The 24,893-nt window shown below is 37.8% G+C and overlaps 1 protein-coding gene across 1 annotated transcript in view; it reads right to left on the bottom strand.

The window, feature by feature from the left end:
- Positions 1–24,893, bottom strand: part of LOC127234031 (thioredoxin domain-containing protein 3-like) — a 44,732-nt gene that overhangs the window by 619 nt on the left and 19,220 nt on the right. Inside the window, exons 9-14 of the mRNA XM_051200742.1 lie at positions 24,285–24,481; positions 23,001–23,176; positions 8,360–8,504; positions 7,686–7,793; positions 6,854–7,005; positions 578–722 (exon numbers count right to left, since the gene is read on the bottom strand). Coding sequence (XP_051056699.1) covers positions 578–722; positions 6,854–7,005; positions 7,686–7,793; positions 8,360–8,504; positions 23,001–23,176; positions 24,285–24,481 — 923 coding nt within the window. The remainder of the gene's footprint in view (positions 1–577; positions 723–6,853; positions 7,006–7,685; positions 7,794–8,359; positions 8,505–23,000; positions 23,177–24,284; positions 24,482–24,893) is intronic.

The following is a 24,893-nucleotide window of genomic DNA, read 5'->3' on the forward strand; positions in this document are numbered from 1 at the left end:
ATGTTCTACCTCAGCTCATCGCAGAACCACTTGGATGGCCAGTCTAGTTGGTCAGTAGAAATTTTGGGTCATCTGTAGAACCCCCTTACTCTGACCTCTTCCTCCTGACCCTGCTGCCTCTCCTTCCTTCCCCACCACGGCACAGTTCTCTAAATATGTAGCCTGAATCATGAACTCTCCCCAGGAAATGCCACCTATAAGAGATGCACATGGAATCTTACTTAGTGTTCATGATGCAGGTTCTCAGTCATCATCACTTCCTAATGAAGTGGGTCTCATAGTTCCCTCTCCATTTTACAGGAAAGGAGATTTAAGCATAGTTCTGAATTGGCTAAGCAAGGCTCTTAAACCCTGACAGCCTCTAGTGTGGAGAGCTAAGTAAATAGAAGGAGGAAGGGATGAGAAGGAATGGAAGTAGGGAAGAAATTGGAAAACTAATGAACTTTAAAAGTTAACAAGGTGTCTTTTCATGAGTCAGATTAGATAGAAAGATGTTAAAAAATAATTTCTGTGTCCTACAGTTTCTGTCGTGTACAGTTACCATATCTACAATACAAACAACATTTCAGAAACTTACGAAGATAAGACTTCCAAGACATTTTTATAAAATTCTTTTCCTGTTATTTTGAAATAAATTTTGTTTGCATTCTCTGGATTCAGGTATATTTCCTTCAGCAGGGAGATCTCAAATCCTGCTTCTTTAATGGCTTTCAGGATCTCCACTAAGGAAACAAACATTAGGTAACATTGAAGATCATTCGCTCCATGATCATGGTTTATTCAAAATCAAAATAGTAGAGAAAAATGATAGCTCAGCCTGTATCTTGTGGTTTATCTACATGCAAAATTGTGTAAAAGCACCAGATTAATACTCAGAAGACCTTCAAAATTTTAGCATGAATGTCCCACTTTGATCAACTGATGGAGCATCAAAGTGAAAAGGAGATCTGCTGGCATAATAAACAGGAAGACATATTTTTATGATAATATTTTTATTTAAATTTGAAACAAGCTTGTTTTACATGTCAATCCCACCCCCCCTCACCCTTCAGTCCTCATCATCACTTGTCCCCTTCCCAATCCCCATCCCATTCCCAAATGTCCAAGAATGCCTTGTATGATCTGTCCTGGGGAAGAACCAAGGTGAAAATTATTTTCTGAAGTGAAGAGTTGCCACCAAGTTCACTATTACAGTGAATCCTGTAAGAATATCACCAATAGCCTGCACATTGAAATCTGCATTCTCCAGACCAAGGAGAACCAACTTAAAGACTTGGAGCTTTCTAGTAAAAGAGGAAAAGTGGGGAAAGACAAGATGCGGGGGGAGCGGAAAGAAGAAAGAAGACACAGCAGAAATTCACCTGACACCAGAGCATGCAAAGTAAATAGGAAAGAAACGATTTGTTTTTACTCCAAATAAAAACACTCTGAGGTACTGGGCAAGGAGGAAAAATGAGTGAGACCTAATCAACTGAAAACCTGAAGAAGCCTGGGCCTTTTCTGATGGTGAGGGAGATAGCTAGGATCTACCCCCAGGAGACCCTCTTTAGTAATACATGTGAGAGTACAAAGCATACAACAGAAATAGGCCAGTCCTGTAAATTTATCATAAGAAAATGATCTTATAAAGAATAATGTATATGGTTCCTAAACCAAGTAAAGGAAACAATTATCTCTGGACTCTCAGGGATTCTTATTTTTAGAAATGTTGACTTTTGTGGTTTGTGTTAGGCATGGACAGAACAAGGTGTTTTCAAAAAGGAGTGTGTCTTTTTTTTTCTTTTTCCTTTTTTTATTTAAATTTGAAACAAGATTTCTTAGCATGTCAATCCCAGTTCCCTCACCTTTCCATCCTTCCCTATCACCCCTTCCAAACCCCAGCCCATCCCCTTTCTGCTCCTCAGGGAGAATGAGGCCTTCCATGGGGGAGTCTTCAAAGTCTGTCATATCATTTGGGGCAGGGCCTAGACCCTCCCGCATGTGTCTAGGCTAAGAAAGTATCCCTCTATGTGAGATGGTCTCCCAAAGTCCATTCATATACTAGCAATAAATACTGATCCATTACAAGAGGCCCAATAGACTGCCCAGTCCTCCTAACTAACACCCACATTCAGGGGGTCTGGGTCAGTCCTATACTATTTTCCCAGCTATCAGACTGGGTTCATGAGTTCCACCTTGTTCAGGTCTGCTGATTCTGTGGGTTTCTCCAGCCTGGTCTTGACCCCTTTGCTCATCACGCCTCCCTCTCTGTAACTGGATTCCAGAAGTTCAGCTAGTGTTTAGCTGTTTGTGTGCTTCTGCTTCCACCAGCTATTTGATGAAGGCTTTAGGATGGCATATGAGATAGTCATCATTCTCATTATCGTGGAAGGACATTAAAGGTAGCCTCTCCACTATTGCTTAGATTGTTAGTTGGGGTCATCCTTGTAGATCTCTGGGCATTTCCCTAGTTCCAGATTTCTCCTTAAATCTATAATAGCTCCCTCTATTATGGTATCTCTTTTCTTATTCTCCTTTATTTTTTCCCTGTATCAACCTTCCTGTTCCCTCATGCCCACCTTGTCCCTCTTCTTCTCCCATTCTCTTTCTCCTAACTCCCTCCCCTCTCCCTCCATGTTTCCAATTTGCTCCAGAGATCTTGTCTCTTTCCTTTTCTCAGGGGACCACGTATGACACTCTTAGGGTCTTCCTTGTTTCCTAGCTTTTCTGGCAGTGTGAATTGTAGGCTGATAATCATGTGCTCTATGTCTAAAATCCATATATGAGTGAGTACATACCATGTTTGTCTTTCTGTGACTGGGTTACCTCACTCAGGATGGTTTCTTTTAGTTCCATCCATTTCCCTGCGTGTTTTAGGATTTCATTGTGTTTTTCGGCTGAGTAGTTCTTCACTGTGTAAATGTACTACATTTTCTCCATCCATTCTTCAGTTAAAGGGAATCTAGGCTGCTTCCAGGTTCTGGCTATTACAAATAATGCTACTATGAACATAGTTGAACAGATATCCTTGTTGTATGAATGTGCAGCTTTGGGGTATATACCTAAGAGTTGAATTACTGGATCTTGAGGTAGACTGATTCCCATTTTCCTGAAGAAACTCCATACTGATTTCCAAAGTGGCTGTATGAATTTGAACTCCCAGCAGTAGAGAAGTGTTCCCCATTCTCCACATCCTCTCCATCATAAATTGTCTTTGGTGTTTTTGATTTTAGCCATTCTGACAGGAGTAAGATGGTATCTCAGTGTTGTTTTGATTTGCATTTCCCTGATGGATAAGGATATTGAGCACTTTCATAAGTGTCTTTCAGCCATTTTAGATTCCTCTATTCAGAATCCTCTATTTAGCTCTGTGCCCCACTTTTTAATAGGGTTATTTGATGTTTTGGTAACTAGCTTTTTGAGTTCTTTGTACATTTTGGAAATCAGCCCTCTGTCAGATGTGGGGTTGGTGAATATCTTTTCCCATTCTGTGGGCTGCCATTTTGTCTTGCTGACTGTGTCCTTTGCCTTAAAAAAGTTTCTCCATTTCAGGAGGTCCCATTTATTAAATGTTTATCTCAGTGTCTGTGCTACTGGTGTTATGTTCGGGTAGCAGTCTCCTGTACCAAGTTGTTCAAGGGTACCTCCCATTTTTTCTTCTAAGAGGTTCAGTGTGGTAGAGGTCTGTGACCCATGTGGACTTAAGTCTAGCAGTGTGTCTTAGATGGTGTTTCTACCACTATGATAAAACATCATGATTGAAAACAACTTGGGAGTATAGGGGTTATTTCATCTTATGCCTCCACATCACAGTCCATCTTTCGAGGAATTCAAGAGGCAGAAAATGAAGCAAAAATAATGAAGATGTGCTTCATACTGGCCTGCTCTTCATGGCTTGCTCAGTCTGGTTACAGTCCTCATTAAACTTATAACCAATCTGAGCCTTGGCCCTACCCGCACCGGGGAGAAACCAGGGGATAGCCCCAAAACCGTCCAGGGCTGTGTCTGCAACATCAGAGACTTGGCCCTGCCCTCACTGGGAGAGGCCCCACTTGCACACACTGGAGGAAGAGATGGGTAGATGACAGTATAAAAATGCCTTTGGCAGTGGAACCAGTATTTATCCCTAGTGCACAACTGGGCTTTGGAAGCCTATTCCCTATGAAGGGTTACTCTCTCAGCCCAGATACTGGGGGAGGGGGAGTGGGGGGCTAAGTCCTGCCTGAATAATGTGGCAGACTTTGATGATCTCCCTTGGGAGACCTTCCACTATCTGAGGAGTGGATGGATGGGGAGATGATGGGGGGGGCGGTGTGAGGGGATAGGAGGAAGAAGTGACTAGGATTGATATGCAAGCAAAATAAGATTGTTTTTAATTTAAATAAAAATTAATTTTAAAAAAGTTAGGACCATATTCCCAGGAGTGGTACTGCCCACAATGAGTTAGGCTCTCTTACATCAGTTATCAATCATCAGTCATCTAAAACAAATGTCCTATAGACTTGCTGGCTGTCCCACCCAGTGAGAGGATTTTTCTCAGTTGAGGATTTTTTCTTCTTAAATGAATCTAGCTTTTGTCAAGTTGAGAATACACAGTAGTACAATTAACCATTTGCCAATTGACCTACACATCACTATCCAACGACAACCTTACTGGTTCCTTCTGTCCTCTAGATGTCATGCTAACATTAACATCAAAATTTCAAACATCCCAACTTTTAAAACTCCAAGTCTACATAAAGCCCAATCTTTAAAGAACATCCAAAGCCTCAGACTTCAAGGCTCTCTCAAATATCTGGTCTCTCTGCACTCCAAAGTCTCTTTAAAAGTTCAAAGCCAACTGTGAGTGCCTGTCAAAATTCAAATAATAACTTTTTAAAAAGGTAAATACTTCCTTTCTCCAACAGGAGAGAGTGAATTCACAGTCACAGTCAAATCAAAGCAAAACAAAATTTCACAGTATAAAAGTCTCAGTGTTTGATGTCCATTCACAATCTTCTGGGCTCTAAAGAGACCGTGCCTTCAAATTTGCTATTTGCAGCACAGGACAGTGTGTGTCATAGACTTAGGCCGACTCCACTCTGCACATACTGTTGTCCTTTGTGGTTGTCCCATGGTACTAATATCTCCAGAATGCTGGGGTCTCTGCTGCAATTGAGTCTCATCTTCACCAATAGCTTCTGAGCTATTTCAGGGACTCTGACCTTGCCACATGCTACCAAACCTCAACTTTTCCAATGAGCCCTCCATCATCAGGCTTTTACTGCAAATGAAGCTACACTTTGACCAGTAGACTCTCACTGTGTCAAGCTTCAACTATTCTTCAAAACCAGTAACACCTGAGAGACTTTTACACATTACACACTAACCAAGTTCAGCTGCCAATACAAGTTAGGGCCTTGGCCACTTGTGGACCATGGTTTCTGTGTGCTAGTCCTGAGGAAACACCTCTCAGAAGATTTCACCTCAGTGATATGGTCTCTTATTCATCACTGCTCATTTCTTAGCACCAGATCATCAGCATTAGTTGTCCCAGTAAAGCAGTTTTCCTGTAGTGGTATTAGTCTCTAGTTAATTGCAGATGATTCTTTAGCTACAGCTGACAAGACATTTTGTGTTAACACAAAGTATCATGAAAACAAGCCACAGCAGGGTCTTTGTTTCCTTCTGACTCTTCACAGGTCAGACCTTCACCATCTCTCAACATTGCTCTCAACATTCCTGTCTGCCAAATTACTACAAAATGGACAATTACACTCTGAGCTCTTGATGGTTTCTCCAGCCCAAAGCTCTAAGGACCTTTCCCAATCCTCCCCCAAATATGGTCAGTTCTATCAAACCAACAGTCCATTCTTTGGTACCAACTTTGTCCTAGTTGTTGATTTTTGCTGTTATAAAAATGCAATGATTGAAAATGACTTCAGGATGAGATTCATTTCATCATATACTTCTGCATTACAGTCTGTCATTTCTGGAAGTTAGGGCAGAGATTCAAGAGTCAGGAACTGAAGTAGAAGCCCTAGAAAAAGAGTGTTTATGCACTTGCTCCTCGTAGCTGGCTCATCCTGCTTTCTTGTATGACCGAGAACCAACTGCCCAGTGGTAGCAACACACACAGTGGCCTAGTCCTACTTACATCAATAATTAATAAAGAAAGTGGCTTTGTGTATGAGCTATCTTGAGCCCTCTTTGTGCCAGGACACATTTCCTGGGAAAATCACTTCTCCTTATTGGCACCCCTCACCAAAAACCCTATGCTGTCTGCTAACCAACAATCCCTAATTCCAGACCTGCGTCTTTGAACCCTTTGTATATATATGAAACCCCCTTGCCTGACCTAGCTCTACACTCATGGTTTGGGAGTCAGCTTTCCTGGTTAAACAGGCAAAAAGCTCATCAACCAGCTTTACCTGACCTAACTCAAGTCACACATCTCCTTCATGGCCTAGTCTCAGGGAAACTAGACTATCATATTAGACACACAACCAAAAATTCCACATGCCTGGGTTAGAACACAAAAACAGAACCAATATGAATGGCCAAAACAGTATGTCCCCCATCAAACCCACTAGTCCCAAGTGGCAGAATTTAAAAGAACATTCACAAACTTTGTCAAATAACTCAGTGAATTTAAAGAAAATATGAATGAACACTTTACTTAAGTCCATGTTGATAAAAGTAAGTACTTGAGTAATGTCAGGATTTGAAGACTGAATTCAATAAAGATAAACATTAAAGGGAACACAAGCAAAAAATAACAATAAAATTGAAAAGCTTAATATCTTAACTAGAAAATGTAGGGAAAAAGTGTTCTTGTAGAAGGAATCAAGCAGAAAATAAAGTGTCAGGACTTGAAGATACAGTATATGCTTACGTCTTTGTTCCTGAGTCACATGAGGCTTGATCAATGCCAGTGTTGTCTGAGGAGGGAAGAAACATTCTATGTCTTTCTCAGCTACTGCCTTTGAACTGCTTCCATAGAACTGGTTAATAGGAAAAGTTCCTGTGGCAAACTGTGCACATAAACTTCAAAAGGGAGGCCAAGTCAAAATTCACATATAATATAACAATCTAATGTAATATAACACTACTTATTTAATTTGCTTAAAAAACATTATGCAACAGCAACCATCCATATCTAGGTACTGTGCAAAAGGAAGGAATTAGCAAGTGACTTGGATATACTATGTTCTCTCAGGGAGGTAGCAGACATTAGAAAGGAAATATGTGAACATTTAAATCCCATTGTCAATGGATATTTCAAAAGACAACTAGAAGAACAGGGACCCTAGTAGGGAAAAGGCCAGGACTATAATCAAGGCTAGCGACATGACCTCACTTGGTAAAATTAAAGTTCTCTATATAGTGGCATTAGGGTTAATCTTGATTTTCTCATAAGCATTTCAAAACTCTTATAATCAATTAAAGATATTGAAGCTTCGATCAAAGCTCTAATTGAGGTAATTTGTCATAAATTAGTTGGGTTCTTGGTTTCCAGGCCCAAGTCAAGCATCCCACCTTTTCTTGAAAAACTATAGTCATCTTTAAGTTTATGTTAAAGCAGATCTCCACTTAAAAACAGTCAATTACTCTACCAGAACAGCTTTCCCTCTCAGACTAAAACTATGCTTCCTGCATCTTAGACTTAAAAAGAAATTAAATTACATGCATGAAAAAAGGGTAGGGAATCATGGTGTAAGCAGTACCTCTCTGGATGATATGCGAAAGCATCCTCAACATTGTTTGGTCCCATTAACTGCTCCCAATATTCCACAGCATTTTCCCTCAGCAGTACAAGGATGTAAGATGGACTGCTGTTAGAAAAAGCAAAACCAAAGGTTAATGAAAGAATATCTTAGTAGCTAATGATATAAAGAGAATACAAGTGTGTATGTGTTGTTAAACTAACTGAAGTATTTCAAATGATCTATAAGGTGTCCAATGTTTATATATGTTGGCATTCATTCAATAGCATACGTACATGAGCTAGGAAGAAAATAGGAAGGAAATAACAGGACCTCAGTTCTTTAGAGGGGTTTCTTCTAGACTGTCATGCTCTGGTGGGTTTATGTATACTTGCTGGATTTTTGTTTCAGCTGCAGTTACTTCTCTAGATATCTGGTAAATTTCTAGCACCTCATTTTCTTCTTCAGGATGTGTGATACTGGATGTTATAAAAGGCCCCCAACAGAATAATCAGACTGCCCAAAGGGTCAAACAGTTCTCAGTTTACTTGGTGATGTTGCCTACTCTGGAATTCTGCATCAAACTCAACTGGAAACTGGTATGTATCTGTGTCCATGGGACCTATTATTTGCTATAAGGTTGAAATGAGTGGAAAATAGATCACAGAACTTTCAAACTCTGAACACCACTTTACCTGCACATGTAAGCCAGCAGTCTATTAAAATACTCTTCATTCTCATAGTTCTTGGACACTGTTCTGGCTTCTTCCTCTGACAATAATAGTTGCCTTTGCATCAGTATGGTGAACCCTTCATTCTGAATAATGTTCAAAACATCATCTAAAGAAAAACAATCATGACAAAGTAAGTTTCAAACTTTCAGATTCATGGCTACAAACACAATACATGATGCAGCATTGTGAGGTATCATATGTGTCTAAATTAGGGAAATGTAAAAGTTCACAAAAACAGCTCAGGTTTCAAAATGAATGGCATGTCTTCATACATCAATTTTATAATGTTGTTTCAAATTTTCCTACCACATAGCAATCATTCACCAACACACAAAGGAGCTGCGGGAAGTAATTTCTTTTGCTGCCCATGTACCATGTGTTTGCAGATATGTGGTGACCTCAAAGAAAACAGCCCCCATAGGTTCATATATTTGAATGTTTGGTCCTAAGTTGGTGGGACTTTGTAAAGGATTAGGATGTATGTCCTTATTGGAGGAAATGTGTCACTGGTTGTGTGCTTTGAGGTGTAAAAGCACATATCATTGCTAGTAGTCCTCTCTTTATGTTTATGCAACTTGAGATCAGATGTAAGCTCTTAGCAATTGCTCTAGTACCATGCTTGACTGCCTGCTTCCATGCTTCCTGCCATGATGGTTATGTACTAGCCCTCTAAGGCTAGTGCTTAGGCTTAGGCTAAGGAAGCACCCAATTAAATACTTTCTTTTTTATTTTTTCTTATTTTACATATTGATCTTAGCTCCCTCTCCTTCCCATCTTCCCAAGCTCCCAACCCCCACTGCCATCCAATTCCCCACCCACAATATGGTGGTTCATCGGAAAATGGGAATCTACCACAGGACCTGGCAATTCTGCTCTTATGCATATACTAAAATGATCCACATCCATGCAACAAAGACATCTATCTGTTCAACTATGTTCATAGCAGCATTATTTGTAATAGCCAGAATCTGGAAGCAACCTAGATACCCCTCAACTAAAGAATGGATAAAGAAGATGTGGCACATTTACACAATGAAATACTAGTCAGCAGAAAAAAATGGAATCTTGAAATTTGTAGGCAAATGGATGGAATTTGAAAAAAACCATCCTGAGTGAGGTACCCCAATCACAAAAAAAGGAACATAGTATATACTCACTCACATGTGGATTTTTGACATAGACTAAAGGATGACCAGCTTATAATTCAAACCTCCAGAGAAGCTAGGATACATGGAGGACCCTAAGAGAGACATATAATGTCCCCCACAGGAGGGGAAAGGGACAAGATCCCCTAAATACTTTTCTTTTATGAGTTGAGTTGGTCATAGTGTCTCTCCACAGCAATAGAAAAGTAACTAAGACAAGATGGTAACCTAAATATTTAACCAATTCTAATATAAATATTTATAAATAGCAGGCTATTATTTTACTTGTCTATTTGGGAAGAAATATGTTGACTGAATAGCTAAAATTATTTCTCAATCTCCTTCTCACTAGCCTGCTTCTCTCTGTTGAAGACCAGAAAATAAATCATTTTCCATTTCTTCCTCATGAACAATATAGAAATGAACCCATATGCGGGGTTTGACATGTAAAAAGAACATGTTGAGATGGTTCTGAAACATGTACCTAGGAAAATCTCCCTGTTCTTCATTGGTTTTCTGCTTCAGATAGCTGTGGACAGGATGCTTGGTTCTATAGACACCAATGAATAAACCAAAAATACAAATCTTAACTCAGAGCCCAGTCAGTATTATGCCTGGATGATATTTTTTTCCAACCATAATCAAAGAGTATCAAATTAAGGAAGACATATACAAGGATAACCAACCACCACTCCAGGTAAGCGTGGTTTCATTAGCCAAAACAGCATAATGGGTTGTCACTTAACTGTCAATCATATTAGCCTAAAATTATCAAAAATTGAGACTAGACTCAAACCAAGAACCAGTAGATTACGGTGTCTGAGAAATAGTTTCAATTTGTTTTTCCCCCTTTGTCATCATCCCAGCAACTTCAAGTAGCACTAAGGTCCCTGAGCCATGACAATATGCTATTTTCTTAGCCTCTGTTAAAGAAAACCAATTCTGGTTTAACCAATACCATTTCATAAACTCTTCTGATTTTTCTGGCATTGACTACAGTGTATTTGCTTTCTTGAGAAAAATGGGAAGAATGTTGTCCAGTAATGGAGGTTGGGTGCTCAAATGCAATCCAAACCAAGGCATCTGACATGGACTATAAATCATGTTAAACATTGGAGAGAAAGAAAAAGAGAAGTGACGGAGAGAGAGAGAGAGAGAGAGAGAGAGAGAGAGAGAGAGAGAGAGAGAGAGAGAGACAGACAGACAGACAGACAGACAGACAGACAGCTGGAGTTGAATTTAAATTTGGAGCAAGTCTGACTCAGAGTAGAGGCAAGGTGCACATGGGAGGAGGAAGGCATGGGAAAGTTGAGAAACTTTCAAACACAATAAACAATCTGTTGAAGAGATGTCATTACACAGGAACAAAGAATCAAGGACAATCTAAGGGTAATGAGATCCCATCAAGGTTTTGGGTTTTGTGAGTGTATCACTAAATTATGTTTATTAACCTGTTGGAGTATATCCCTATTGTAACCAGAAAACTTCACTCTTGGGGGGGGGGGAGAAGGCAATGTTGGAAGAGAATAGGGGGCATCTGCAGGTGGACAATCCTTGAGAAGAAGAGATGGCATACACAGAATAGAAAATGGCTAGGCATCTGATGAGTCATATTCAGCAAAGAGCCAAGGATGATGCTTTTTCATTTATAGAGTAATAAGGCACGTGTAAATGGAAACACCTTCAGCTTTCTGTCACTAACACTCTTCTAATCTGCAGGTCCTGAGAATCTCTCTCTTGCTGCAGAGGAAATAAGGTCTGAAGCTAATCTTCACACCTCTTCTACAGAAATCATTTCTGCCTGGCTCTATTCACGGCCAGTCCTTCAGCTAATTAATCACATGGCACAATGCAAATACAAAAGACTCAAAAGTCTAACCCTAAAATGGATGATATTACGGGGAAAAACAGCTCTAGTCTCACAGCATTAAACTTCTCAGAATATTCCTACTACCTAAGGAAGTATTATTGACCAAATACCAAGGGTGATCAAAAATTGAGACTAGACTCAAACCAAGAACCAGTAGATTACGGTGTCTGAGAAATAGTTTCAATTTGTTTTTCTCCCTTTTAACATCTGTATATTCAACCAAATGTAACTTGTAAAACAGTTAGGAATGCCTGTAAGGCTGTTAAATGTATATTGAGCACATACACATTTTTATTGCTTTTCCCTAAACAAACTATAAGAACTATTTACATTTACATTTCTTTACATATTGCAAGGCTTATAGAGACAATCTGATGTACACTGTGGCAAGATGTACACCACTTATATATGGGGTTGAGTGTCCTAGGATTTTGCATTCAGAACAACTCTGCAGCCAACCTCTGAAGACATTAAGAGAGGAGTGACCTCAGGAAATAACATGTAACCACTGTCTGAAAATAAATAAATAAGTAAATAAATAAATAAATGAGGTAGAATTCTGAAGGATGAATTATGTGGTATGAAGATCATATTTCTTTAAAAAGATGCTCAAAATATATTTATGTAATTAAGGATATATATATATATATATATACATATATATATATATACAGAGGAAAATGTTTAATTTCATTTTTAAAAAGAGTTTAAATATTCCAATTAAATTGCCAATAGTTATAAAGATAACTTGTAAATGCACAAGGCCCCAGTTTCACTCACCAACACTACAAATAATAACAATTGTAATATTAATATATAACATATCTTGACAGAGATGCTAAATACTTTTGAGAAGTGAAAAGTAAATTAACAATAAACTTCAAAAATAAGCCAATATGAGGGTACATATAACAGTCTTTATAAATGGTCAGTTATACACAGGAATCTTTCAAGTCTAGGAATAGATTATAAATACAGCAAATGATACTTAAAGATACTAATTATAGCATTAATTCAAAATTTAAAATATGAAACAATGTAAGAGCATATAAGAATATGAGGGGCTAGAGATAAGGCTGGATTAATAAAGTGCTTGTCTTGCAAGCATGAGAACCCCTGTGTTTGATCCCAAGAGCTCATAGAAAAAAAAAAAATACAGGCATGACTGTGATCCCCATACTGAGGAAGCAGAAACAGGTGAATCCCAGGGTTCACTGGCAAGACTGCCCAGAATACTCCCAAAATTCCAGACTGGTGAGGGAAACTGTCTCACAAACAAAAGTAGATGATGTCTGAGGAATGACAGCTGATAGCTCAGGTTGTTCTCTGTATAACACACACACACATGCACACTCACACGTACACGCGCGCACACACACACGCACCACAGAGGACCCACAGAAACAGGCATGCAGTTAGTCACACATGCATATACTCATACCAAAGAACAGGAAGTACTTAGACTTTTATAATGCAATATAAATATTTTGTTTTAAAAAAATAAAGACATAAACCACCATGTTGTGATGTTAAACTGAAAAGAAATATATAAATATATCTGACTGTCTTTCTCTTTTCTCTCTCCCTGTGTGTCTGTGTATATGTGTGTATAAATCCCAAAAGAAAGTTTACCAAACTGCTAGTGAAATTTTATGAAAACTATGATTCCTTCTAAATTTGTTTTTTCCAAATGTTATTAAATGGTTAATATTGTTTACATAAGGTCATTTTTAAATGACATTTCTCAAACACAGGCTTTGAAGACTTTTAATATGGAAAATGTTGGTGAAACAGATTGGGAGTATGAAGAAGCAGGACCCTTGGAGGATAAGATCAGGGTAGTACATGTTAGGACAGTGTTCAATGCACACACAAACATTCCTTGTGCTAGCTCTTAGAGGTGCTTGAAAATTACACACATATTTGTTGCATGCATTACTGAAGTGCCATGTGATGTTTCACTTTCTTCTAGTGTTATGAGATACACAATACAAGGCTGCTGTTTGATATTCCCCATTATGCAGGCTCTCACTTGGACTTCTCATTACCAACTACAACTTCATGGAGTGTTCACTTAGCCACCCTTCCCACTATTTCTCCCAGAGTCCAGTAGTCACTATTCTCTCAGTTTCTGAAAGGTCAGCCATTTAATATTCCACATACAAATGAACACCTTCAGCCCTTGCCCTTCCATGCTTTGTTTGTTTTACTTAGTGATCTCTACCTTCATCCACACTCTTGAAATGACACACGTTTGTTCTTTGAATGGAAAGAACTATTCCAAGGTGAGTGTGCACATGTGCATGTGTGTATGTGTATGTGTGTGTGTGTGGTACTTTTTATCCATCAATTGCTTTATGTTTCCCCTTCTTGGCTCTTTGTGGACAGTGCTATAATAACACAAGCGTGTGCTTGTTTCTTTGACATACTAATTTCATTTCTCCTGCATTTATACCCAGAAGTAGAATTTTTGATTATAAGGCAGTTCTTTCAGTTTTTTTTAATTTAAAAATGCAATGTTTACTTTTAATTATGTTTTTGTGTGTGTCTATATACCAGTTTGTACATGTGAGTGCAGATGGCATAAAAGGCCCAGGGTGTAGGATCCCCCCAGGATTTGGAGTTATAAATAGCTGGGAATTGCTTGATGTTTGTTCTGGGAAGTGAATCTGGGTCTTCTGCACAAGGCCATCTGTCCAGCCCTTATTTTAAAACTGTAACCCTTCCCAGGACACTTACATTAGATCACATTTCCAACAAGAGAGCCAAGGTCTCCCCCCACTTCCTCAATGTCAGTTGTAACTTTTTTAAGTAGGATAAATATATATATATATATATATATATATATATATATATATATATCCCACCTTTTATTTCAAATGAGTTTGCAGAAATTCTAGATATTAAACTCACTTGTACTAATTTTACCTATAACACACCCAGAATGCATATAGTAACCCCCTGAGGACACTAAATATGAAATAATTGTAAATGGTTTTGGGTAGGAATCACTAAGATAGTGTGCTCCATGCTGAGGCGTAGTTGGGCATGGCAAAAGAGACTCCATGCTTTTTGTAACTATTTTGTTTGGGGTTTGGTGGATATTTTGGGATGATTGAGTATTGTGATTTGTTGTGGTTGTTTAGAGAGAAAGCTAAAGAAAATGAAGCTAGATAAGGAGGGAGGTAGGGAGGATCTGGGAAAGGTTTGGGAAGAGGAAAATATGTGATCAAAATATAAGTATGAAAAAAATAGGCCAATAAAAATAAAAACCTCAAAGAAAATGAAATACTTTTGGTGAGTTTTCCTGGAATTATTTTGTTATCTGTCTTTCAGATGAAATCTAGAAATTGAGCATCAAAAGTCAAGACAAAAACAAAACCAAAGAGCACTGGAGACAATACTGACTTCCTGCCAGGAACAAAATGAGGTCTTGGGAGGCTTTGGGAGTAGACAATACTTTCCTCACCAGGTCTGGCAAATGAAAAGGCAAAGTCTCATGACATTTCAGTGGAGTGTTCAATACGCATTCACGTGATACATCTGGGAACAAATGAAAAAGCCTTTACAAGGGACATGCTCACTCTTAGCATTATTCCATCTCAAGTAAGAAAATATAAACTGTTAGTCGTTTTATTATTGTTTTATATGTAATATGTACACCAATCACTACCTAAGAAAAATTTCCAAGAGGATTGTATGCATGTGAGAAACAGAAAGTGAAGAGGAAAATTGAGAGGGAGTGATGCCAAATAGACTGCAGTATCATTTGCCCTCCTCTGCTACAAAAAATGTCATAATATTAGTTGGAGCCTCTCAATTATATTTTATAAAGATACATCATATTGTTGTCTTGGTTTGAGCACTTTTATGCAAATTTGAAAAAAATCTTTAGCTTTTATACTATTAAAAAAAGTTGAGTTATGACAGTGATAAGTGACAATTTCACAGCACCTAGAATCCACCTGGGAGATGGGACTTTGGGCATGCTTGTATGGAATTATCCAAATTAAATTAATTGATACAGGAAGAACCATCTTCTTTGAGGACAGAACTCTATATAAACAGGAAATCATGGACTCTATAAATGGGGAAAGGAAAACAAGTAGAAGCTTGCACTCATCACTCTCTTTTCTTGACTATGGAGGTGATGGGACCAAATGTTTCAAGCTCCTTCTGCTGCAAATTCCTCTCTGTGATAGACTGTATCTTCAGCAGTGATCTTAAAGAAACCTTTTCCTAGTCACATTCTCTTGGCCAGTGTTTTTATCACAGCAACAATCAAAACTAACACAACATGTTCTCAATTGTCTAGATTCCCAGTTAATTGAAAGATAAATATTGAATATCATGAGTACACAACACAAGCACTCAAAATTCCCATAACTTAAAACATATTCAATAGCATATTTGTTTAGGAAATAATTTGTAATGTAGCTAAGAAATAGTATATAGTGTTTATCAATGTCAATCTGGTTAGGTTATCGATGGGTAAATATTGACAATACTTGAAAAATAAAACTACAATAGTGGAGAAAATTTAGAAAAAATAATGTGAGGTTACCCACAACTATTTTCACGTACATCAAAGAATCATGTGCAGACGGTCTTGAAATGCATTTTTTTTTACTGGAATTTACCAATGGCTTATTGAAGGCTGATGTTGTAGAGGGACTCTGTCTAATTTATCTCTGTTGGTAGCCTAACAGAGAATTTTCTCATCATTCTGATTTAAAGGTAGGAAGATGGTTCTGAGATGTTTTCATATGACAAGCCGATAATAATCGACAAAAATTGTGATTCATATTACACAATATTTGTTACTACCAGATAAAGACAATATAATATTAAAACAAGCTATAAACAGAGATTTTAAAATATTCACTCTTGAGCAAAGAATGGCCATTTAACTGGTATTGTGAGGGAGCCACTGGAACTCTGGTTCTGAATCAGTACTTCTCCTGGGGTGGTTCCTTTGTGTTCTCTAAAGAGGTTCACTCTTACACCATTCCTTCCTCTTACCACTCCAGTGCATATCACACATATTTGTCCTATTTTGTGTATAAAGTTTTCACTTTACTCAAAGGTTTTGAAAGGAAAATGTAGTTAGTTCACTCTGTAATTTTACCTATAAGCCATTTCATTTCAGAAATATTACTTTCATTTGCACAAAGTTATAGAAGTTTATTCTTCATATTATAATTTCAGTGTCAATCTCCAGAAACAATGTAGGAGTGATACTTCTTTATACACAGATAATAATGACACACACACACACACTATACACTCTAATCTTCCAAATAAAACACAAAACTTGGTTCTAGCATATGCCAGTTTGAATTGTTTATTTTTTACTTTATTAAATCTGGATATAATTTTCTAATGTTATGTAACATTTTTGAAAAAAAAGTATGTATAACTATATGCATAACATTCTGAGTAAGTGAGGAAAAACACAAATAAAACTACACTGGCTACTTGAGTTCTTTTTTTTTTCTTAACTATATCACACCCTGTTGTACATTCAAGATTGTTTTGGAAAAATCAGTTTTCTTCAAGACTATTCCTAGCAGAAAGAACTACCAATAGATCCTCTGCTTTGACTATGATGGCTAAATATGACAGGCATTCTCAAAATGATATGTAAATTTCTCTCTTTTGAATTGAAGCAGGACAAGCTTGACTCATATAATTTTATAATAACCTGAGAAGATCTTTGAGTTATTTACTTGACCGAAGTAATATATGGAAGGTATAAAAACAGAAACTTTCATGATATACTATACACAGAAGTCAAGGTGGAGCCAAGTATGGCCTGATACTGAATGAGCCCAGGGCAGCTGTCGGCTTTCTCAGGCCCCGACCTGGGACATTGTGGGATGATTTGTCCATGTCCTGCCATTAATGTATGGTCACATGGATACCAAAATGTAAAGGGGGTTGTTAATTGGTTTAAATAATAAAAACCAGGAGTTAGACATAGAGGAAAATGCTGAGAGATCAGAGGGAAGAAAGAGCAAGACAAAGCCAAGCTGTATCTTACCTCCTTAGCATCTCAATAGACCAGAGAGCAAGTTCCTGTTTCTTCCTGCTTATATCCTCTCTCTGCCCAATCATCTTACTTCCTGTGTGCCCAGCCATCTCACTTTCTGTCTGTGCCCAGCCATCTCAATTCACTGAATCTGCGAAAAACCCATCTGAAGACTAAAATTGAGGTAAAGAATGACAAGGGAAGATGACCAAAGTGAGTGTCTCATGTACACACCTACCACCCTCTCCCAAACACACACACACCATTAGAGCTTTATACCTAAAGTGTCAGAGAATTTAAAATCGTACAGTTTTGAAGCCAGACAATCTGGCTCTTGACAGGAGAAGTTCTAGTTATCAGCAGGCTACTCTTCTCTCTGTAGACTCTAGAGAAGTCATTATCTTATCACCTAGATTTTTAGAAGAATATGGATCCTTATGCTTGTAAGGATGAGGTCCTCATATTCTTGCTGGCTTCAAACTTGGGGCCATTTCCTTGCTTCTAGGATGTGCTGCATTTCATGGCTGGCAGCCTTCTCTTCCATCCTTCATAACTGGCAATGGTGAGCCATAGACTTCTTTCTTACTGTCTGTCTGGCACAGTCCTGCTCTCTTCTCCATCTTTAAGGATTCATGAGACTGATCAAGCCATCTGGAAAAAACAGGGTGGTTGAATCTCAAAGTTTTTCACCTCATCACACCTGCAGAGTCTTTCTGATCATGTAAGGTAACATACCCACAGTTTGCGTGGATCATAGCATGAACATCTTTAGGTAACTTTAGTTCTACCTGCCAAAGTCAATCTTAGTGGCTGTAGTTGGTGATAGAGAGGGGATTGCCACACATGGCCAGAGGGTAGAGTGACAGGCCAGGACTTGGCTGGACTTACACTCTCTATTTAGAAGAGTATCAAATATTAAACTTGACTCCTTCCTTTGGCCTATCCATCCTTTCATCATTCCAAAAAATGCTCTTGCCCTACTTGGTTTGGGTTGCTATCCCAGAATTTCATAGTTCTACAAAGAATAGCATCTATTTTTAATAGTTGTAGACATTTTCTGAAGTAATGATTTCCTCAGGGTTTGGATGGCTGGATCCTGCCCTTTGTAATTGATTTAGAATTTAAATACACCTCTAAGAAGCATCATAATAGTCTTTTCCTCTCCCTCACATTGCACACTTGGTGTGATACTGCTATCTTTATAACAGTGCTCAACAGTGGTTGAGGAGATATATATATATATCTCCTCAAGGAAGAAAAGCACAGGAGAAAGTTAACTTGCTATCCATACTAATGTAATCTGCAGTTCTTCACTACTTGTTATTGATGCTACTTGTTATTCGCACTACTTGTTATCCACAGTGCTTGTTATTTGCAGTAATGTTTTGTGCAGTACTTGTCATGACACAGTACTCGTTATCTGGACTATTGTTATCTACTTTGCTTGTTATTTGCAGCGAATGCTCGCTATCCACATTGCTTGTTATCCACAGTACTTGTTAGCCACAGTGAATGCTTGTTATCTGCATAGTGGTGATATCTTTCTTGCACAAGTAAAGCCTGTCTGAGAGTCAGAGAATGGAGCTTGCCACTAGCTAACCATAGAGGTGTGGAGATCTGTACAGACAGACAGGAAGTGACTTAGCTCGGCAGAAACAAGATATAAGCAGAGACAAACAGGAAATTGCTCTCTTCTCTGCATAGACGCTTATAAGGTAAGGTGTGCTGTGGATTTCTCCTCTCTGATCTCTCAGTATTTCCCTCTATATCTGACTCTGGCCTTTTATTATCTAGATTAATTAAGAACTCCTTTTACATTGCATTGCTTGTTATCCACAGTGTTTGTTATCTTCATTGCTTGTTATCCACAATGAGTTTTAATATCTGCATTGCTTGTTATCAACATTGCTTGTTTTCCCACAGTGAGTACTTGTTATCTGCATTGTTTGTTATCTTCATTGAGTGCTGTTATCAGTAGTACTTGTTATCTGCATTATTTGTTATTTGCATTGCATATGATTTATTAGAGTCGCTTACAGGCTGTGGTTCAGCTAGTGAAAAAAAAACAACTTGCTGTCTACAACCCAAAAGTCTAAAAATCCACTTCAGGAAGCTAGATGTCTCATCTGATCTTCAGTAAACTGAAATTTCTCGCAGCTTGAGTTGCTATGAAAATTATCAGAGATTCGGTGGATTTAACAGCAAAAATGTATTTTCTCATAGTTCTAGAAGTTCTCACAGAAGTGAAAGATCAAGATGCCAGGAAGTTAGGTTCCCACTGAGGTCTTTCTTTCCAGCTTAGGGACATGTACACTTTTACTGCAGATGTGCATGCTCTTACTTGGTCTGTTTTGGTTGTGTGCGGGTGGAGAAGAGCAACTTGCCATGTCCTATTATATCACAATAATATTTTCTGGAGAGTCCTGGCATCAATCCCTGTGTAAACTCACCTTTATGATCTCACTTAACTCGAACAGCTTTTTTAAAGGCTCTGTCACCACATACACTTATACTTTTTAGGTGAGAAGAATAAATTAGTTTCTTACAATATGCTAAGAGAAGAGGGAAAAATCTTTTAATACTCAATTAATGTTAAAGAACACACAAAGAGAGACATAAAAGGGAAAGAAGTCAAGAAAAATTGCAAATAATAAAAACCAATAACAACTATGATATACATTCATCAGTCTTATGTATAATTACTTTATAATAATGTAAATTATGGTAACATGCAATTCAAATTGGACTATTTAAAATATTTTTCTATAAAATTCATTAACAAAACATCTGAGAAAATATTTATAAGCCATATATATGAAAAGGACTTAGGATCAAAATATACAAAAAAATCAGAAAGTTTAATAGTAAGAAAACATACTAGTATACAAGTCAATGATTTCATCAAATGATTAAATTAGAGCATTTTTTTATTATTTGAAATATTTATCATCTATTATGGTCAGGCTCATTTGATATCCACTCTGGAAGCTAATATTAAAAGATCTAAAGAGATACACCATAAAGAAAGATATAGGCATCACTAGTATGTATGCCAAAAAAAAAAAAAAAAAATGCCGAGCTACATACACTTTATGGGGGACTCTCAAATAAGAACAGCAATAAGGTACCATTGTGTATCTACTAGTTCAGACAAAACTGACAGTACAAAGGTTGATAAAGATGCAGGCTAAGAAGAACTCTCTAATTCATTAATAATAGAATAAAAAATAGTATAGCTACAATGAAATGCACTCTGGCAGTTTCTTACACAGTTGAAATACAACTTTCCACATGGTCCAGGAATCATTGTCCCAGCTATTTATCTAGTTAAACTGAAAGCTTATGTCAACTCAGGAACCTCTGCATGTATGTCTGTGGCAGTTCATTCTTGAAAGTGAAAGAACCTGGACAAAATGTCCTTTAATAAATCACTCTTACTGTACTCTTACAACTGAATGTTATTCAGCAATACTTATTAAGCAATGAGCAACGAAACTTCAAAGATCTGAAGAATACTAGTCAACCCTGGTAAGTGGAAGAAGTCAATCTGAAAGGGGTGTGTGCTGTGAAGTTTCAATGACATCATTCTGGAAAGACAAACTGAAAAGGCAGAAAAGAGCTCAGCTCTGGTAGGGTGTGCACAAGAAAGGGAAGCACAGGGACATTCAGGCCTGAGACTCCATGCTGTTCTAATCTGCCATAGGGTAAATGACACCATGTGGTTTTCTCCACACCTAGATTGTTCAAAACCAAGAGTGCATGCACACTATGAACTTGAGTTTAGGTAGAGTAATTGTATTACAGCATTAATTACAATATATTATAATAATACAAGATAGTTTAAACAAGAAAAGCAGGGCAGGAGTATAACTCTGCACATGGGAGCTATGAGATACTTGTTTGACAAAAAAAGCATAAAGTCTATTCATTTAAAATGCAACATGTTCGTGATAAAAATTCCAAAAGGACAAAATACAAAACAAAAAAAAATCACAAGAAACAAAAAAGAGTAAAACCTCCCAAACAGAAAATTCCAGGCCCAAGCAACTTCTCTAACAAATCCAAGGAACTATTTAGGAAACATTTGAAATGAATAACATTCTGCCTCTTCCAGAAAACATGGCAGAAAAGACTTTCTTTTCCCTCATTATGTAAGTTTCACATTATTTTGACACACAAACCAAATTATCATAAAAGAAACCACAAATATTTCCCACATATACAGACACAAAAGTTCTTCAGAACACACAAGAAGCAAGCGCATATGCAAGGCTGGCTCAGTCTTCAAAAAGTAAAGCAATCCACCATATTATCAAGTATAGAAAAATACATGGCTGCAGTAGACAAATAATAAATTGTTTGCAACATGACAGCATTCATTTACAATAAGTCATACTATCTACTCAATCCCTAGCCATGAAAAACAAAATAAAAATAAGAGCATTGGCAAAAAAAAAATTCACCTTAAGCCACTTAATATGTGGAAATTTCCATAATCAATAGCTAATAGTGCACTGAATGTTACAAAATCTGAGCCTTTTGCTTTAAAATATGGTGTCTCACTACTCTTGTTCAACATTAGTTCCTAATCAGCATCTTACAGATACTTCAGCCTGTTCAAAGACAAAAAGCAGAAGAAACCAAGGCACAGGGATGGAAAGGGAGAACTTGTATACCCCCAAGGCAGATGACAAAATGGAATTCTCAATGATTTTCAGTCCTGTTCAGGGCCTTTGACAATGTTTAGAGACATCCATGCTGTTACAATTTAGCTTGGAAGGGAACTCCTGACATCTAGAGGCCAAAAGTGATGGTAAACATTTGACAATGTAGCATGTGATGAGCTATGCACCCACTCCTCAAAAAAATTACCTGGCCAAAGTATAAATAGAGCTAGAGTTACAATACAGTATTTTATGATGCTATCCCTGTATTGTGCCAAAGCTCCCTATACAAATGGTGTTTCCAGACACCAGGCATACAAAACAAAAAATTATGAAAGAATGAATGAATGAATGAATGAATGAATGAATGGTATTATCTAGAACCTCTGGACTCATGTTGGGGTATTTGATTTGCTTCGTAACTACAGAATGGGATTTAAAATGTTCAGCACTTAGGGATTGGTCACTAGCTCAGTTTGAAGTGCTTTGCTACAAGAACAAGAGCTTGTGAGCCACCCCCAGTACTGAAAAACAAGCAAGCAAAATAGAAACTAACACTCGAAGTACCAGGCACTCTATGTATGCTTTGTCATCTTAATCTACTGATTTTTACAAATGAAATAGACCTGATACAACATCTTACTTAGGGCACACCATGGATAAGCCTCTGCCAGAGCTCTGTGCTGAGGCAGTGCAAACACAAGGTAGTTGTCCAGGCTCCTTGTGTCCTTTTATGTGTCCTGACAATAGTGAGACAGACTCTAGCCAGTCACAGGCTAGAAAGTGCTTTATAAGTTCTGCTAAAGTTGTTTTGCCCATCATTATTGAGAAAGTGATACCTCAACCTTCAAATCCTACCCGCCAACTTCTTACTTTGTGCTTCACTTCCTACCTTTTCTTTCCTCATAGACTTCTGGCCTCAGTAATGCCAAGGTTCTTTGTATATTCATGCTTTTCATGGTTTTGAAATCAGGGAATAACATGTCAATGAACACAGAAACCCTAGACACATTATCCTCAACATCACAAAACTCAGATATATGTTGTCGTTCCAAATATTCTTGCAAACTGTTGAGATACAAAATATAACCTAAGGTTATTGTAATTTAAGGTACAAACTTGTATGAAAACTTATATGTTAATGAATTAGAGCTTAATAACACAATATGAAACTTCTTTCTGCCCACATAGTATCACTCTGAAAGTAACTCCCACTGTTGCTGGTGCCCTTCAGCATCCACTGAATTCCCCTTTGTGTTGTTCTAACCTGCTTAAAATCTTAAATGACATCAAAAAACTTGTTCAAGGGTAGAGTACTTGGGTAGGTTCTAGGTCCAGTAATACAATAGCAAAACAAATTCTAGAATTACTGCTACCAGAGAAATATGAAGTGATCAGAAACCATAGGGAAAACTTACAGTTTATAAAGAAAGGAGGAAACATCCTCTAATTCCCCAACAGACAATGCAATATCATTGGGACACAGAGCTGCAAAGCCTTTTATTCACCAAACTCATTCTGGCATGTCTTTGCAAAATTGTTGTATCAAACTATGGCTTTTAGTCTTTAGCAGAATAAGGGTCATGGACAGCAACACATAACACCAACATTCTGATAATTGCATGCTCATTTTGAAATATTTGGAAATTTATTGCCAAAGTATACATTTATTTTGTCACCATCAATTTTATACCAGTAACTGACTTAAGTAAGACAGGGGAGCCTAGAAGATGGAAGAAAATGTAGGAATATGGGCAGGGTTGACTGAGACAGTGGATGCTTTTAATATACCTTCTAGGCCTGAGACAATGAGGCCAGATGGTGTGCCAGGCTTAGAGAGCTCAGCAGGAAAAACTACTCCTTTTCTAATTTTCCTGTCATAAACATTCAGGGAAGTTGCCCATTTTCTGAACACATAATATTCTAGGTTGGCTGAAAAGAAAACTTGTGGTATCTACATTAAAAATGTTTGAGACCGGGATGGGTGGGGAGGGTGGTCAGGATGCATGTGAGGGGGGAGAGAGGGTAGAGAGAGGGAGCAAGGGAGGGAGAGAGAGGGAACTGGGATCAACATGTAAAATAAAAAGATAAAAAAATAAAATGTTTGAGACCTTTGGGAATTATGCTCCATCACCAAGTGACACATTAGGAGTGATAAAGTTCTGGCCTTAGCTACCTGTCCCGTTTCTTCTTTGTCACCACAGGTGCAAACTTAATGTGAGTCTCTTCCTGATGCTCAGATGATTCCTCCTCTTCTGCTTCATCCTGAGGTTGAGTTTCTTCCTGGATAACCTCTTGTTCGTGGCCTTGAGATATAATGAGCACACAGCTTATGCCGCTTGTGACAAATGATACAAACTCTTCAAAGTCGGGCTACAAAAAAAGAGAAATGTTTCCCTTGGGATCCCAACACAGGGGCATTAAAATGGGTGTCACTGTGAAAAAAAAAAAGAATAACAGTGACATCTTCCCTTTCATGGTTATTAGTAATGCTATGTTACCCTTATAAATCTTCTGTTTGCAGGAACATTTTTTACACAATAAACATTTGCAGCCAATAGAAAATAATTTTATTCTTTTTTTTAAAGATAGTGCAAACAACTACTTCCAAACACCAGAATGTGGGCAATCTCCTGAAGGGCTAGTTAAAATGCCTTCAGCTTCTTATATACTTTTGGATTTGAGGTCTTTAACTGGATCATGGTTCAGGGGCCCAAAACTAGAATAAAATGAATTATCTCCCAGCAGCTATCATTGCTAATAGCACCATAGCTAAGGGTGGGAC

Source organism: Phodopus roborovskii, unplaced genomic scaffold, assembly GCF_943737965.1.
Source record: "Phodopus roborovskii unplaced genomic scaffold, PHOROB, whole genome shotgun sequence".
Classification (NCBI taxonomy): domain Eukaryota; kingdom Metazoa; phylum Chordata; class Mammalia; order Rodentia; family Cricetidae; genus Phodopus; species Phodopus roborovskii.